General features: G+C 43.2%; 3 protein-coding genes across 3 annotated transcripts in view; 2 read left to right on the top strand and 1 right to left on the bottom strand.

The window, feature by feature from the left end:
• The window catches only part of srsf4 (serine and arginine rich splicing factor 4), a 5,576-nt gene extending 948 nt beyond the window's left edge, over positions 1 to 4,628 (bottom strand). The window contains exons 1-5 of the mRNA XM_041955006.1: positions 4,459 to 4,628; positions 3,294 to 3,436; positions 1,608 to 1,714; positions 952 to 1,166; positions 663 to 740 (exon numbers count right to left, since the gene is read on the bottom strand). Coding sequence (XP_041810940.1) covers positions 663 to 740; positions 952 to 1,166; positions 1,608 to 1,714; positions 3,294 to 3,436; positions 4,459 to 4,565 — 650 coding nt within the window. The 5' untranslated portion in view covers positions 4,566 to 4,628. The remainder of the gene's footprint in view (positions 1 to 662; positions 741 to 951; positions 1,167 to 1,607; positions 1,715 to 3,293; positions 3,437 to 4,458) is intronic.
• Positions 4,629 to 5,741: 1,113 nt separating this feature from the next.
• On the top strand, positions 5,742 to 9,368 carry xkr8.3 (XK, Kell blood group complex subunit-related family, member 8, tandem duplicate 3). The gene is made up of 3 exons (XM_041955606.1): positions 5,742 to 6,282; positions 6,903 to 7,090; positions 7,290 to 9,368. The coding sequence occupies exons 1-3, from the start codon at positions 5,957 to 5,959 to the stop codon at positions 8,039 to 8,041; spliced, it is 1,266 nt and encodes a 421-aa protein (XP_041811540.1). The 5' UTR covers positions 5,742 to 5,956; the 3' UTR covers positions 8,042 to 9,368.
• Positions 9,369 to 9,699: 331 nt separating this feature from the next.
• On the top strand, positions 9,700 to 13,752 carry LOC121619719 (XK-related protein 8-like). Its single transcript, XM_041955587.1, has 3 exons — positions 9,700 to 10,097; positions 11,221 to 11,411; positions 12,541 to 13,752. Exons 1-3 carry the CDS (start codon positions 9,802 to 9,804, stop codon positions 13,338 to 13,340), a joined length of 1,287 nt encoding a protein of 428 aa, XP_041811521.1. The 5' UTR covers positions 9,700 to 9,801; the 3' UTR covers positions 13,341 to 13,752.
• The last annotated feature ends 35 nt before the right edge of the window (positions 13,753 to 13,787 follow it).

Here is a 13,787-nt window from a genome sequence, read left to right on the forward strand (position 1 = left end):
GTTTGATTCCCCACCGTGCCCACCAACTTTCTCATTTTGAGGGGGGAAAAATGTCCACACTGGAATTAATTTACACCAAAACAATAAAAAGTAGCACAAAATATTTACATTCATCAGAACACTAGTTTCTGACAGTTAGTTCCATTAACAGTTTTGCGCTGTCTATAACCATGAACATTTTAAATACAAGATGTTCTGACGGAGCGAGACCAAAGGCTAGATTTAATCGAAGATATAACTTCCCAGATTAAAACTAGTCTACAATCTCAAACGGGGCTGAAGCAAAACAACAGCTGTGAATATAAACTGCTACTCGCAGTCACTGGCTGCGCGCTACGTGCGTACCAGTACAAGCACCTGTGCACTTTCATGGCCTTGTTAACGTCTATTTATAGAAACATCTGCTCTCATCTTTCTGCTAACTGGTTACTGAGCGCCAACATCTCAGGGTGGCTGCTATTAGATGGCTGCTGAGAGTCTTAAAGGTGGTAAGCCGTCCTCGTTACTGCACTGTCGTGTATCATGCAGTGGTTTTTGGGAGACAGAACACACCATTTGGTCTCTTAAGTTTCAAGTTACTTTTACGGTTTACTGGGGGCTCATTTCACTACAGAGCATGTGTTTAGCAAAATATCGCCTCTGTAAGAGCTGTGATTCCTCACCTGGAGTGGGAGCGGCTACGGCTGCTGCTCTCACTGTGGCTGCGGCTCTTGCGGGACCTGCGGCTCCTGGAGCGGGACCTAAAGAAAAAAAAAAATATTAGCACCAGTCCAACTGCCTGCACACCAACTGCTGTGGTGACTGTTCTGAAGCTTTTATGGTTGCTGGGCCTTTCTCCAATCATTTTTCTAGCACTGCATATGAAACATGATTTAACACCTTCATTCTGTGATGTGCAGCTGAAACTCATGCACCCTTTATATTTAGAAAAATGACAGTGGTGTGTCTCACCTGGAACGGCTGCGACTGCGAGAATAAGAGCGTCTGCGTTTGGCTCCAGGGCGGTCCTCAATGAGGCGGATCTTCCTACCGTTCACTTCTGTGCCATCAAGCTTCTCCAGAGCCCTCTTCATGTCAGAGTAGAGCCTGAACTCAATCACTCCCTCATTCCTGCGGCCCTTGTGGGTGTCGGCGTAAGTCACCTCCCCTGCCTGCCTCATGTAGTCCTTTAGAGAAATGGAAACACACACTGTGGTCTGAGGGAAAGTGATGATTTTACAGACATACTCAGCTCAGAACAAAAAAAATCTAAGGTATGATGACAAACTCAAGGTGGGCTACGGTGCAGCCTGCACTGTAGTCATCTACTTTACTATTACTTCTAACTGTTCTGGAAATGCAACATCCATCAATCTTGTGACACTGGTGACAATATGTGCATATTATAAAGCAAAATTAAATTTTAACAATATAAAAAGGAAAAAAACATGTAGAAAAAAAAATATCGCCCCAATAACTGTGGGGGAAAAAAATGTGTGCTGCCTTCAGATAATAGTAATAAATGAGTCACAGATAACACTTTGTTGTACTACCTATTGGCTTTGGGCGTTACTTCCTTAAAAACTTGAATAAAAGCTGATTATGCAAGAAAAACAAACAGCACATACCTTCAAGTCCTGCCAGCTGCAGCGGCTAGAAAGATTCTCAACAATGAGACGATACTCTGTCCTTATGGGCGGACCATATCTGTCTCTTCCCCAGCGTCCATATCCACCTTTAAAGGTAACAAGGAAAGGGCAGATAAAATGAGGACCATAAAAAAAACAGAGATGGTGCATTTATACTAAACTCCAAGCTACATGCTAAAAACATAAGTCAAATTTCATTTGGGAAAGGGAAACAAAGAAGGGGAAAAGCAAAGGTGAAAAGAGACTTAGAAAAAAAATCATTAAATCCTTTTAAAAAAATCTAGTTATTTCTTTCTACAAATCGAAATCTTTAAACACCTAAACCTACACAACAAATAATAGCTTGATAAAATTTTGGTAAAAATGTCAATAGGCCTATTTGCTAAATAAGAAAACTCAAAACATAACTGATTGAGGAAGTACTTACGGTGAACTAAAGCAAGTTTATAAGCTATCCTATCTAAAAACATATCACTGTTACAAAACATGTTCTTTTTTCAGGCACCTATAAGAGCTGAACCCACATCTGTTCCTAACCCCCATGGCATCCTCACCACCCGGCCTGGGCCTAATGGGAAAAGCGGTCTTCATTCACAATGGCTCCCTTTTTTGGTCTGCCCAGGGGCCCAGAATGGTCAAACCACACTCTTGGAAAGGGGGGACACCATGGCCAGCAATAGGGGCAGGCAGTCAGCAAAGGACTCTTTCAATTAAAACATTGAGGTTCTTTGTTAAATCTTTACCTTTAAATCGACAATCATTTTATATAAAATAATAAACGGAATAAGACATCAATAGATTACAAGATATTGGACAAATGGTTATTTTACATATTCAAATTCAGACATTTATATCCTTTCCATCAGTAAGCCATTACCCCATCACATATTCACATGTAACATTTTCAATCCATCATATGGAAATCCAAGATATTTTTCCAAGTCATTGGTGGCTCTGATGCACACAAATTTAATCACAGTATGCATTGATAAGGAAATCTCCTCCCACGCTTATTGTTCAGTTGATGAAAAGGCTGTTAAGTGCTGTAGTGAGTGGTGCTCGTACACTGTCTGTGAACTGGTTTGCAAGACAATACAAAAACAAAATTGGGAGTACCCCATCCAACAGGAGAGGCACACCCATGTGGTAAATGGGCCATTGAAAACCTGGATGGCTCATTGAAACCAGCGCAATAGAAAAACCTGATGACAGTAACATTGGGGAGGGGGGGTGGATGGATGCATGTGGCTCAAGGACAATCGAAAACTGAAGTGAAAACAACAGAGTTTCATTTAAAGATGTGCAAGTTAATGTCCCAAAAGGTAATCAATCAATAATTGAGATCAGGTACCTCTAGAACTGGGTGATACTGGTTAAAATTAAAATGGACATTTCCTAACTCATGGTTTTTTTTACTAAAAACAAGACACCAAGCGTGCCCTGGTTCCATACCTCTTACTTGCTACCCACATCAGAAATTCAGCTGATACTTGAATATTATCTATTACGGACACTAGGATATAAATTGAATGCACATCAGCCACCAAGGACACCTTACATTCTGCCCCTTTGAAACCTAGATTACTGGTTCCCTGCAATAAATGAAATCCCTCATCAATGACATTATTCATGTGAAATAAACACAATACTCTACTGAAGACTTACTTCTTCCACCACCATAGCCTCCATCACGACGGGGCCCCTTGGTGTGCTCCACAATGACCCTCTCCCCACACAGCTCCTTGCCGTTCAAGTCGTACACAGCATCGTCTGCGTCACGGGGCTCATCAAATTCAACAAACCCATACCTATACAAGAAAAGAACATGTTAACACAGGGTTACAACATATTCATGATCAAAAACACTGCAGAGGTCAAACACATCCCTATAGCATGTGCACCATGACACAAACAGATAAATAAAAAGTTGAGCAGCGGGTCCCTGCTTCATATCTAAACAACTGATTCTTGAATAATCGACAGATCTAACCACAACCAGTGCTATCGGTAACGATAACGATACCGAAAGACAGGGAGTTCAGCAGATTACGATAAATCCGTCACCGTCAAGCAAGATTTTGCCTGCCGTATCGTGGACGCATTTGATTTTGGACTGGCAGTGAGACAAAACGCGATGCTTGAATATTCCACCTTGACTTTGGGGGAGGGGGTGCGTAATGGGCCTTTTCCCGAATATGCTGACGATTAAAACGATTACTTGTGAAAATTATCGTCAGATTAATCAACAATGAAAACAAAACTACGCGTTAACCAGACTAGCTCCAGCTTTGGGCTATTAAAACGTTACCTCTCTAACGGTACGGTATATGTAGACGCGAGGTAGGCAGCTTTCACGGGAAGGCCATGCTAACGCTAACCGAAAACTACTATCGTAATGTCGTTTACAACTGGGCGTGCACGATTGTAATACAAAGTACGTCCAATATAATGTTACACACGTCTGCGCCTGAATTTGTACTTGTTTGGCTAAGGGTTTGATTGTACACACAGCCGCCTGTGACATTGCCACGTCTAACATTAGCTTGTTAGCGTTACTTAGCTAAGCACGGTCGAGCAGCGCAAGTGTTTCACCAAAGCTCACAAACAACAGCATGTCTTTGCAGATTGTATCGAGACAATGAGCACTTTGGCAAAAATAAGACCTCATTGTAGCTCAAAATTTCGACGTGTTTCGTCGGTAAATATCAAACATGCTAACCAGCTAAGTTAGCATTAGCAGGCCATGCCCGCGGCAACAAACAAGGCCCAGACTGCAAGTGCGGCCTGTGAAGACGTTAGCTTCCGACAATGATCGACATATCAAAGTTACCCATTTTTCAGGTCGACTTCGAGTATCTTCCCGTAGCCTTTGAAGAACCTCTCCACGTCCTTTTCTCTTGCTCTGTAGCTCAACCTTCCGATGTACACCCTCGACATGTTATTCGCTTCAGTCCGTAGCCGAAATGTGGGACTCGACTAGTTCAGACGAAACGCACTCAGAGGAGGCGCGAGGAAGCACGGATACATACACACGCTCCTGCGATACGATAGGCCGCGGCTAGGGGGCGTGGCTTAACGTGATGTGGGTTCTTTGGCCTGATTTTCGTCTCTCAGGTAGCCTCATTAGTTCCAGGCAAGTTATTTATCTACCTATTAGTGCTGAGAGGATAGATTACTCAAGTGGCACACTAACAAAACCTCCCCAAAATGACAGGTTTCAGCATCTCAAAAGTAAGGATTTCGAGGTCAATGTATGAATGTTTGTCAATATTATATTGAATTTTATATCTTCAGGCTTTGGATCATTATTTGGACAAAACAAGTAATTTGAAGAGGTCATCCTCATCATTAGTTATACCTCTACACTTTATGTATCTGCCTAACTGTGGTTATATTAAACTACATTTAAATGTGGCAGACAAAAAAAGTTATTAGGTTGTTTATTAAGAGGCATTTCTGGACAACTCTGTGGAATATGCTGTGTTTCCTCCGAGCAGTCCACTGGTAGTCACTTGACTGGCAAATTCAAATTGCTTGTTTTGTCTGACCAAAGTCCCAAAATCCAAAGGGATTCAATTTACTATCCCTGAAGACAAAACAAACAGACAAACAGCAAATATTCACATTTGAGGAGCCAAAGCCATTGAATTATTGCCAACTGATTTATTGACTGTTTCAGGTCCACAATCATATAAAACGCTGTACAGAAGCAAATCTTCACATTTAAGACGCTGGAATAAGCGACTGGCATTTTTGCACAAGTGACTTTCATCGGCATTTTGCTTTGCTTATTTAAACTGAATTATTGATTGATTATTAAAATTGCTTCGGTTCTTCCTCCTGTCAATAAACTAATCAATTCACTGACTACTCTTATCAGCTCTGTGTTGTCATGAATATATGACATATGCAGCATATGTGCTCCATGTCTGATGTGTGGTCTTTAAATGTTAAAACCTTTGCGTCCCGGATTTTCTGCCCCATCGCGACACGGATGAGCCGCGATGGGCGGGGCTAACAAAGACACACACAAGTATCATTACAAACACACTTGCGGCTCTCGTGTGTGGCGGTTATATTTGTCTTTAAAGCCACCATTTTTTTTTCCACTAATATGCCTGCAAAGTTTTAATATTCCTTCTTGGAGTGAGTTCAACCTGTTGCTCAAGTGTGAAGGCGTGGACAACTTTTTGTCCTCAATGGGTTGAAGAATGTGAAGTCGCTTTGTGAAGAGAAATAACGGTACGCGATGTTAGCCGATTGTTAGCTTAACAGCAACAGGTCGGTCGGTCGGTCAACGGAAGTTAACGGACTCGGGTTAAACGGCTATGGAGCGCGCGACTTTTGCGAAGTACTCCTGGGTCGACTTCGTCTTCTCTGTGATCGGAGTGTGTACCTTCTTGTTCGACTGGGGCTCCGATGTGTGGGTTGCCGCCGAGTTTTACTGCCGGGGGAACTTTCTCTGGTTCGGGGTGCTGGTCGGCCTCATGGTCCTGTCGTCTGTTGTGGTCCAGATGTTCAGCTGGTTCTGGCTCAAGTATGACCGTGAGCTGCCGGGGTTCGGTGCACAGACCGGTGGAGGAACCGTGCTCTTCGGGGACCAAGTGAAGCTCTCCTGCCTGTTACATGTGCTGCAGCTGGGCTTCCTTTGCAGGTAGACTACAAATTGTGTAAATGCTAGCAAACCTGTTGTATTGTTGAAATAATGTAAGTTAAACTATGCAGCTAATCACTTGGTTGGTTGGATAGACTAATTAATTGGGACTAATGCTCATCTGACTGATGATGATTTCTTCATATGTGGAAAGTGTTTCAACAGGTTACAACACCTTTCCTCTGTGATGCAAACACACTTACAATAAAACTGAAATTATACTCTTAGCGAGATAATCCTTAGATATTAGATATTCCCATGCCCAGACCTGCAGGAACATTTATCCCTGACCTATTTAGAAAAAAACGGCATATTTTTACAGATTAGTACAGTCAAGCAAGTAGTTAACAACATTTGTCAGGTGCCGTGAGACTTTTATGACCATGAACATAAATGTCAGGTGTGGCAACGAGTTAATCCGGTGTCTCAGAAGAGATCTGAATGCATAAAATGCATGAATAATGAGTTAACGAGGTATGAAAAGCTCAAAAAAGTCCTTGCTGTTGAAGAGATTTAATGCATAATGACAGACTGCTTCGTGCAAGCATGTTCAGCAGCATGCATTTGGTGTGTGATCATTGCTGTGAATCTGTGAGTCATGTAACAGCCATTCTCTGCAGGCACATCTCCGCCATCCGTCAAGGCTTCAGGGTTTGGTGGCGGAAACAGGAAGGGTCAGAGTATGCCGTTTACCTGACGCATGACCTCAGCATGCTCCGGCTCATCGAGACGTTCTGCGAGAGTGCTCCTCAGCTCACCCTGATGATCTATGTCATGCTGCGCACAAACAAGGCCAGGACTGTTCAGTGTGAGTTCGCTTTCATGTGACTTACTTCCACCCCACAATAAAAGCAAGCAGCTGAGGATCATGTTTTATATGTGAATAACAGTAAGCCCAGTTGAGATTGTAAAAGCACACTCCATCTGGTTTATGGTTCGTCAGGACACACCAGAATTGTGTGCTGTGTACACTTCCTTTTGTGATGTTTTAACTTCTGTGTTTGCAGTTGTGAGCATCGCTGTATCCACCACTTCCATCGCCTGGATGGTGGTGGATTATCACCGCTCCCTGCGCTTCTTCCTCCCAGACAAAGCCAAGCAGGGCTGGGGTTCCTCCTTAATCTACTTCCTGTGGAACCTGCTGCTGATCGCCCCACGTGTGGCAGCCCTTGCCCTCTTCGCCTCTGTCCTTCCCGGGTACATCGCTGCCCACTTCCTGATGCTGTGGTTCGTCTTTGTGTTGTGGGCCTGGCGACAGAGGACAGACTTCATGGACAGCGCCGGTGGAGAGTGGCTCTACAGGGCCACTGTGGGGCTCATTTGGTATTTCAGCTGGTTTAATGTAGCAGAGGGTCGGACCAGAGGCAGGAGCATCATCTACCATTCCCTCATCACCACTGACATGGGAATCCTGCTGGTGACTTGGTGGTGCTACAGGGACCCTGTCCAGAGTGAGTCGTACGCCCTCGCTCTGCTCATCACTCTACCTTTCACCTACCTCCTGGGGCTGCTCTTCAAAACCGTCTACTACTGCTGCTTCCACCCCAAGCTGTGGAGACCCCCGGCGAGGGACCCAGGACTGCCTGACGATCTGCCTGACGCAGAAGTGTCCTTTAAAGACTTTTCCATCCAGGACGGCACCCTGTCGTCCCAGCTTCTCAACAAACGTATGGCCTGCCATGCCACTCATTTTTACTCCGGGCAAGGAGTCATTAGAAACACTGATAGCACAAACAGAGCGGATTTCTCACACCTGTGATGTCTGACTTTGTGTGTGTCACGGCCGACCATGTAGTACTGATAAATGTTACCTTCAGTTGTAGTGGTAGAATGAAACAGTCTCTCTTTAAACTGCGTCCTGTTTGTGTTCATCAGATGCTCCATATACTCTGAACTCTGAGTCCTTGAAATTAAAAGTGATCAATATGTATCAGTCATTTTCATATCAGCACATACATCATACATCAGTTCATACACTGTGATACTGTACATTTTTGGAAAATCTGTTAGCTGTTTATAACTAAGCCAACAAATGAAATGCCTGACAAATCTAGATACTTCACAGGTTCATCTCATCTTACGGTACAAACATTGTCAAATTTCTCAACTGTACTTGAAAACGTTGAATATTTTTAAGGAAATTTCTAAACTATCGAAGTTAAGTGTTTTAATTGATGCATTTTCTACGAAGCAAATTATATTGTGCTATTTTTACATATGTGGGAGACTTCTTTGTCATGTAAACCATATGATCATATGGGTTTGTTGTTACTGTTACTGTGAACACTTTGTATTTCCAAAATACACACGGTCAGCAAATAAGAAAATAACCTTGTTTTTTTTAGAGTCTGACAATTCTCTCTCTAAATTCAGATTAATTCACAAAAACGATGAAGATTGGATTTCTAAGGTTCGTACATGACAACAAAGGCTGTCTAAATGTGTGTCTGAGGTTTTTGGGTCATGTTACAGCTGCTGCTACTGGAACCTACTGAAGGCCTCTGAATGTAGATTTGACCATAAGCTCTCCTTTATATAATGTCTGTGTTCTGTTACTGTGTGAAACATTTAGAACGCTTGACGGGGTGCTAGTTTTTATCGGTGGTGTAAAATAGGTCAAGTGCTAATTCTTTACATGTCAAAGACTTGTTAGTACAACGGATGTCGTAAGTGTAGCCGCAGGTACAAACGCTTGTGGTACTTTCGCTGGCTCATCATTGTTTACCTTGTTTAAATGTCTCGTGTCAAACGGCTCTGTTTACTTTGGTATCAGTTCAGACTCAAGTGATCAAAGCACTCTCTTCCCTCTGTGTCGTGAATAAACCAGTGCCACACTTGTTCAATCAGCATTATTCCAGACAGCATGTTTTTTTTTTTTTTAATCTTTTTGGGTGACCTTAAAGTACACTCAAGTTTTGTTTCATATGCCGTTTTCACCTGTTAAACCTTAAACCATTGTTCATTTCTGCAGAATGTTCATGGAAAGTGTTGTGGATTCATTTATTCTCTGAAACCAAAAGTCAAGGTCGCTGCTGGTTGTTAATCTTTTACCTCATATGCCATGTGCAATCATTAAAGTGGTCACAATGTTGTATTATCTGTTTTAATGTGTGTGTTTCTGTCACATAGACACTTTGATGATGCAGACTACAAACTATCTGATGTGCAGGATGATTTTACTTTTTTTCACAGTAACATTACTTGATTAAAAAATTGGGGTACTACACAGCTTAGTTGTTAAAGTGACACTTTACAGTATGTGTTGTATGTATGTAAACTGGGAATGATCATATTACTACAGTGTGCCTTTAAGATGTCGAGTAGCCTGAAGGACGGTCCATTTGTAGGAGGGGTTACACAACATTTGAATACTGAACCTTGGCTCTTTTCCTGTCAGTTGTCTTTCAAACCTTTTGAAATCAGCGGGTGACACGTAAACAGCTGTTGCCTGAAATATGTAGCTGCACTAGTCGCAGGCATTTAAGTGGGATATGTGAAAACCTCATTTTCACAGGCACAATGGGTGTGTTCAGGTACTCCCCGCTGGATTTCCTCTTCACTTGCATGGGTCTGGTGTTCTTGTTGCTCGACATTGGGCTGGACATATGGGCTGTTGTGACTTTCTACCAGGAAATGGCCTACACATGCCTCTGCATCCTGCTGCTGTTTCTCTTGGGCTCGTCTATTCTGGTCCAGGCCTTCAGCTTGCTCTGGTACAGCTACGAGGGCTTCGAGAGGGAAACAACGGTTGAGAAATGGCTGAGCCAGAGACAGCTCAAGGCGCTCCATGTGCTGCAGCTGGGAATCTACATCAGGTTGTGTGAGCCTTGTAAACTATAATAATAAGAGTGTTTTCAAAGTGTTTTAGGCTGTTTTTCCTTCTGTTGTATGTGGAATTAGATGGGTGTGAATGCAGGGAACCAACATGCTTAAAACCAGGCTGTTTTTGTTTATCTCTTGCATGTGTAGCTCTTTAAGCCCCATCCTTGCTCTTCCTGTTCACGACAAGCCATTTACGGGAAATAATCTGAATGGAACAACTGGGCGGCACTGTGGCCAGCATCCAGTCTTGGGTGGTGTGTGTGTGTAATGTGTTGTTTCAACATACGCTGAATCTGAAACTAAAAGCATGTAATAGAAGAAAACACAACATTCAGTCATCTCCTATGAATTCCATCATCACTTTCATTTCCTGTTAACACGGTGGCTGACAGGATATTTTATCACGCCTCCACGCCAGTGACAGCTGTGGCCGGAAGCATTATGTTTTCAGGTTGTCAACCTGTCCATGCCGTTAAAGCATTACGTCAGGAACACCTGGTGGGATTTTCTTCAAATTTGGCACGAATGTCCACTTGGACTGAAGGATGAACTTATTAGGATTTATGGTAAAAGGTCACTGTGACCTCACAAAACACGTTTTGGGATGTAAGAGTTCATACGCTAAGAACACCAAAATTTCATACAAAGGCCTCACAGGATGTAAAAAGTCATGACATTCTATACCCAAAAGGTCAACTGCGATGTGGCATTGTAATGTTCTGTAAAAACAAGTGTTTTTGTGATGATATTTCACATTTGGTCAGACACTGGATTGGCGACTCTAATCTTGGGCTTCCACCTTGAAACTGTGTTGATTGTATCGATCGTCTGTTGGGTTGAACGTGTGTGAAGCGTCCACGTTTTAGAGTGTGTAGCTTCTTTGCAGCAACATCCATGTTTGAAGCATTGTAGTCCAGCACAAGCTGATTGGTTCTGCTGATACTGAGCTTCAGGTGATTGTTGTTCCACCATGTGACGAAGCTCTCTATCAGTCCTCTGTGGTCCTCTGGACAAATAGTCTCTAAGTGAAGACAGCATGCTGGTTATTATTATAACCTACGGTCATTACGGTGGTTTTAACTGTGTGCTCTCGATCCCTCGACCTTGTCTTCTCAGGCATGCAGGTGTCGTGGAGAGTTCTCTTCGCAGCTTCTTCACAAAGCAGCAGGAACCCCAGGATTTCGCCGTGTTCCTGAGCCACGATCTCAGCATGCTGCGGCTCATTGAGACGTTTTCAGAGAGCTCCCCTCAGCTCGTCCTCATGCTCACGATCATCCTGCAGCGGGGCCAGATCGACCCCGTCACAGGTGCAGTACGTTACTCATGGCTCAGTTACATCCTGCAGATTTGGTGAAAGATCATCACCGGTGCATATTGAATTCATGAGTGGCTATAGGGCTGAATTACTGAATGATAGGTCCAGTGTGGCATCCTGATTGTATCATTTCAATATTTTACAGTTTGGAGTTCATAGATGCTCTCCTGACAACAAGCCTTTCTTTAAACTTTAAAGAAAGGCTTGTTGTCAGGAGGCTGAACTGACCCTTTAAAGTTTAAAGGGTCAGTTCAGCCCCATTCAGTGGTTCAGTGGTAACGAAGCACCTGCTGTATTTAAGCACCATTCATTACTTTGACTATTTCCATTTTATGGTACTTTCCACCTTTTTAGAGAGAAATGTTGAAATTGTTACCATACAGCTTTAGCTACTATTCACACAGAAAACATCCACTTACAGTCAGATACACTGTTGTAGTATTAGCTCCACCTGCTCCAACTACAACATTAAAGTGATCATAATCAGAAATAAAAATAAAATGTAATAAAAAGTATTTATTCAGTGTTACATTATCATAATGTATAGTTATATAACACTGAAAGTGGTGATTCAGTATGCAAAATGAGTACTTTAAACACATTTGGCTGATAATACACTAACCTATAATCTATTGTACTGTAGCATTTGAGCAGCATTGTTATTATTTCTTACCCTTGATAGTACCTTAGAATGCAGATAAGTTAGGTTTATATATATGTGTATGTTTTCAGGTTTTCAGACCTCAGACATGCCGGATTTCAAAACTGTGATAACAGATAAGAAGCAGTGTTTCTCTTCAGACACAATATCATGGGTTTTCTGGTTAATTCGGAGAAGGAGGTGGGAGAAGTCCTCTCAAACGGGTCAACAAGAGCACAGAAATGAGGAAGGAAGCGACCTGATTATGTCACAATGGACTGACCCTGATTCCCCAAAGTCATGCTACTTCCTCCCCACTGTAGGTTGCCCTGTAATCTTTGACTTCTCCAGAAGCCGTTGAGTGGAGCACTTCATCATAGTGAAAGTAGACACTCAGTGTTGCACATGCATAATGAGGCTGCTCCACTAATGATGGAACTCCTGCACGGCGTCTCTCATGACCACTTCCTCTCCTCCTCAGTGTTGAAGGCCTTCGGCTCGGCCTCTGCCATCGCCTTCAGCGTCACCATGTACCACCGCTCCCTGCGCTCCTTCCTGCCCGACAAGAAGATGCAGCGGGTGAACTCATCGGTGGTCTACTTTTTCTGGAACCTGTTCCTCATCTCGTCTCGCCTCACCGCCCTCGCCCTGTTCGCCTCCGTGCTGCCCTGCTTCATCTTGGCCCACTTCCTTTGCTCTTGGCTGGTTCTGTTCTTCTTCGCCTGGCGATCCCAGACCGACTTCATGGACAGCCCTGGCGGAGAATGGCTTTACCGAGCCACCGTGGGTCTCATTTGGTATTTCGACTGGTTCAGCGTGGTCGAAGGGAGGACGAGGTACAGGACGCTGCTCTATCATGGGTACATACTGGCTGATAATTCCCTCCTCTGCAGTCTGTGGTGCTGGAAGATGAGCACAGAGCCGCCTTATTTTGAAATTTCCCCCTTGTATGCTATAATCACTGCTGTCAGTGTTGTTGCAGTTTACATCCTTGGACTCTTATTTAAAGTGATGTACTATCAGTGCTTCCATCCAAACCTTTCCAAAGAGGAGCTGAAAGGGGACACAGGTGAAGAGTCACAAACTGGTCAGCCACCTATTACAGGTGTGGACAGTAAGGACGAGACGGACAAAGACGTTTTGGACAGCAGTCTTTGGCTTACAGTGAGTGAGTGCACAGACACAGACGTTGTAGATCGCAGCTGGAGAAGCCCTCCAGCACCCGACATCAAACGCTGCAATAAAAGAATGAGGAAGCTGGCTGAGAACTTCTACTCCTGACCTGCATCACTTGACATCCACCATGCGTGGAGGTTAGACAGAGACTGAGTCATGCACCCTCTCAGTGGACCAGCCTGAAGATCATGAGGTCGTGTAGGATAGAGGACTGTGACCTGATCCCCGATCAACCACAGCTGTAACCTCGTGAGAGACGACTTGGGTTCAAGTCTCACAAGCACTTTCCTCACTGTATTATCTGTCCGGTGCTGCTGTGTACCAAAGCACATGAAGCTGGCAATCAGTATTTAATATGTTTTAAAAGGATAAGTTCTGATATTAAATGTGTACTTAAATACTTTTATGTACACTGACTGTTATACCCGTGTAAAACATGAATGATTTTATTGGAGTTCTTTTAAAGATATTTATAATATACTTTTGTTATCAATTTTATGTAAATGTACTTTTTTAGAGCAATAAATAAAAGAAACTTGAAACTTTTTAAAA

Source organism: Chelmon rostratus, chromosome 16, assembly GCF_017976325.1.
Source record: "Chelmon rostratus isolate fCheRos1 chromosome 16, fCheRos1.pri, whole genome shotgun sequence".
NCBI classification, from domain to species: domain Eukaryota; kingdom Metazoa; phylum Chordata; class Actinopteri; order Chaetodontiformes; family Chaetodontidae; genus Chelmon; species Chelmon rostratus.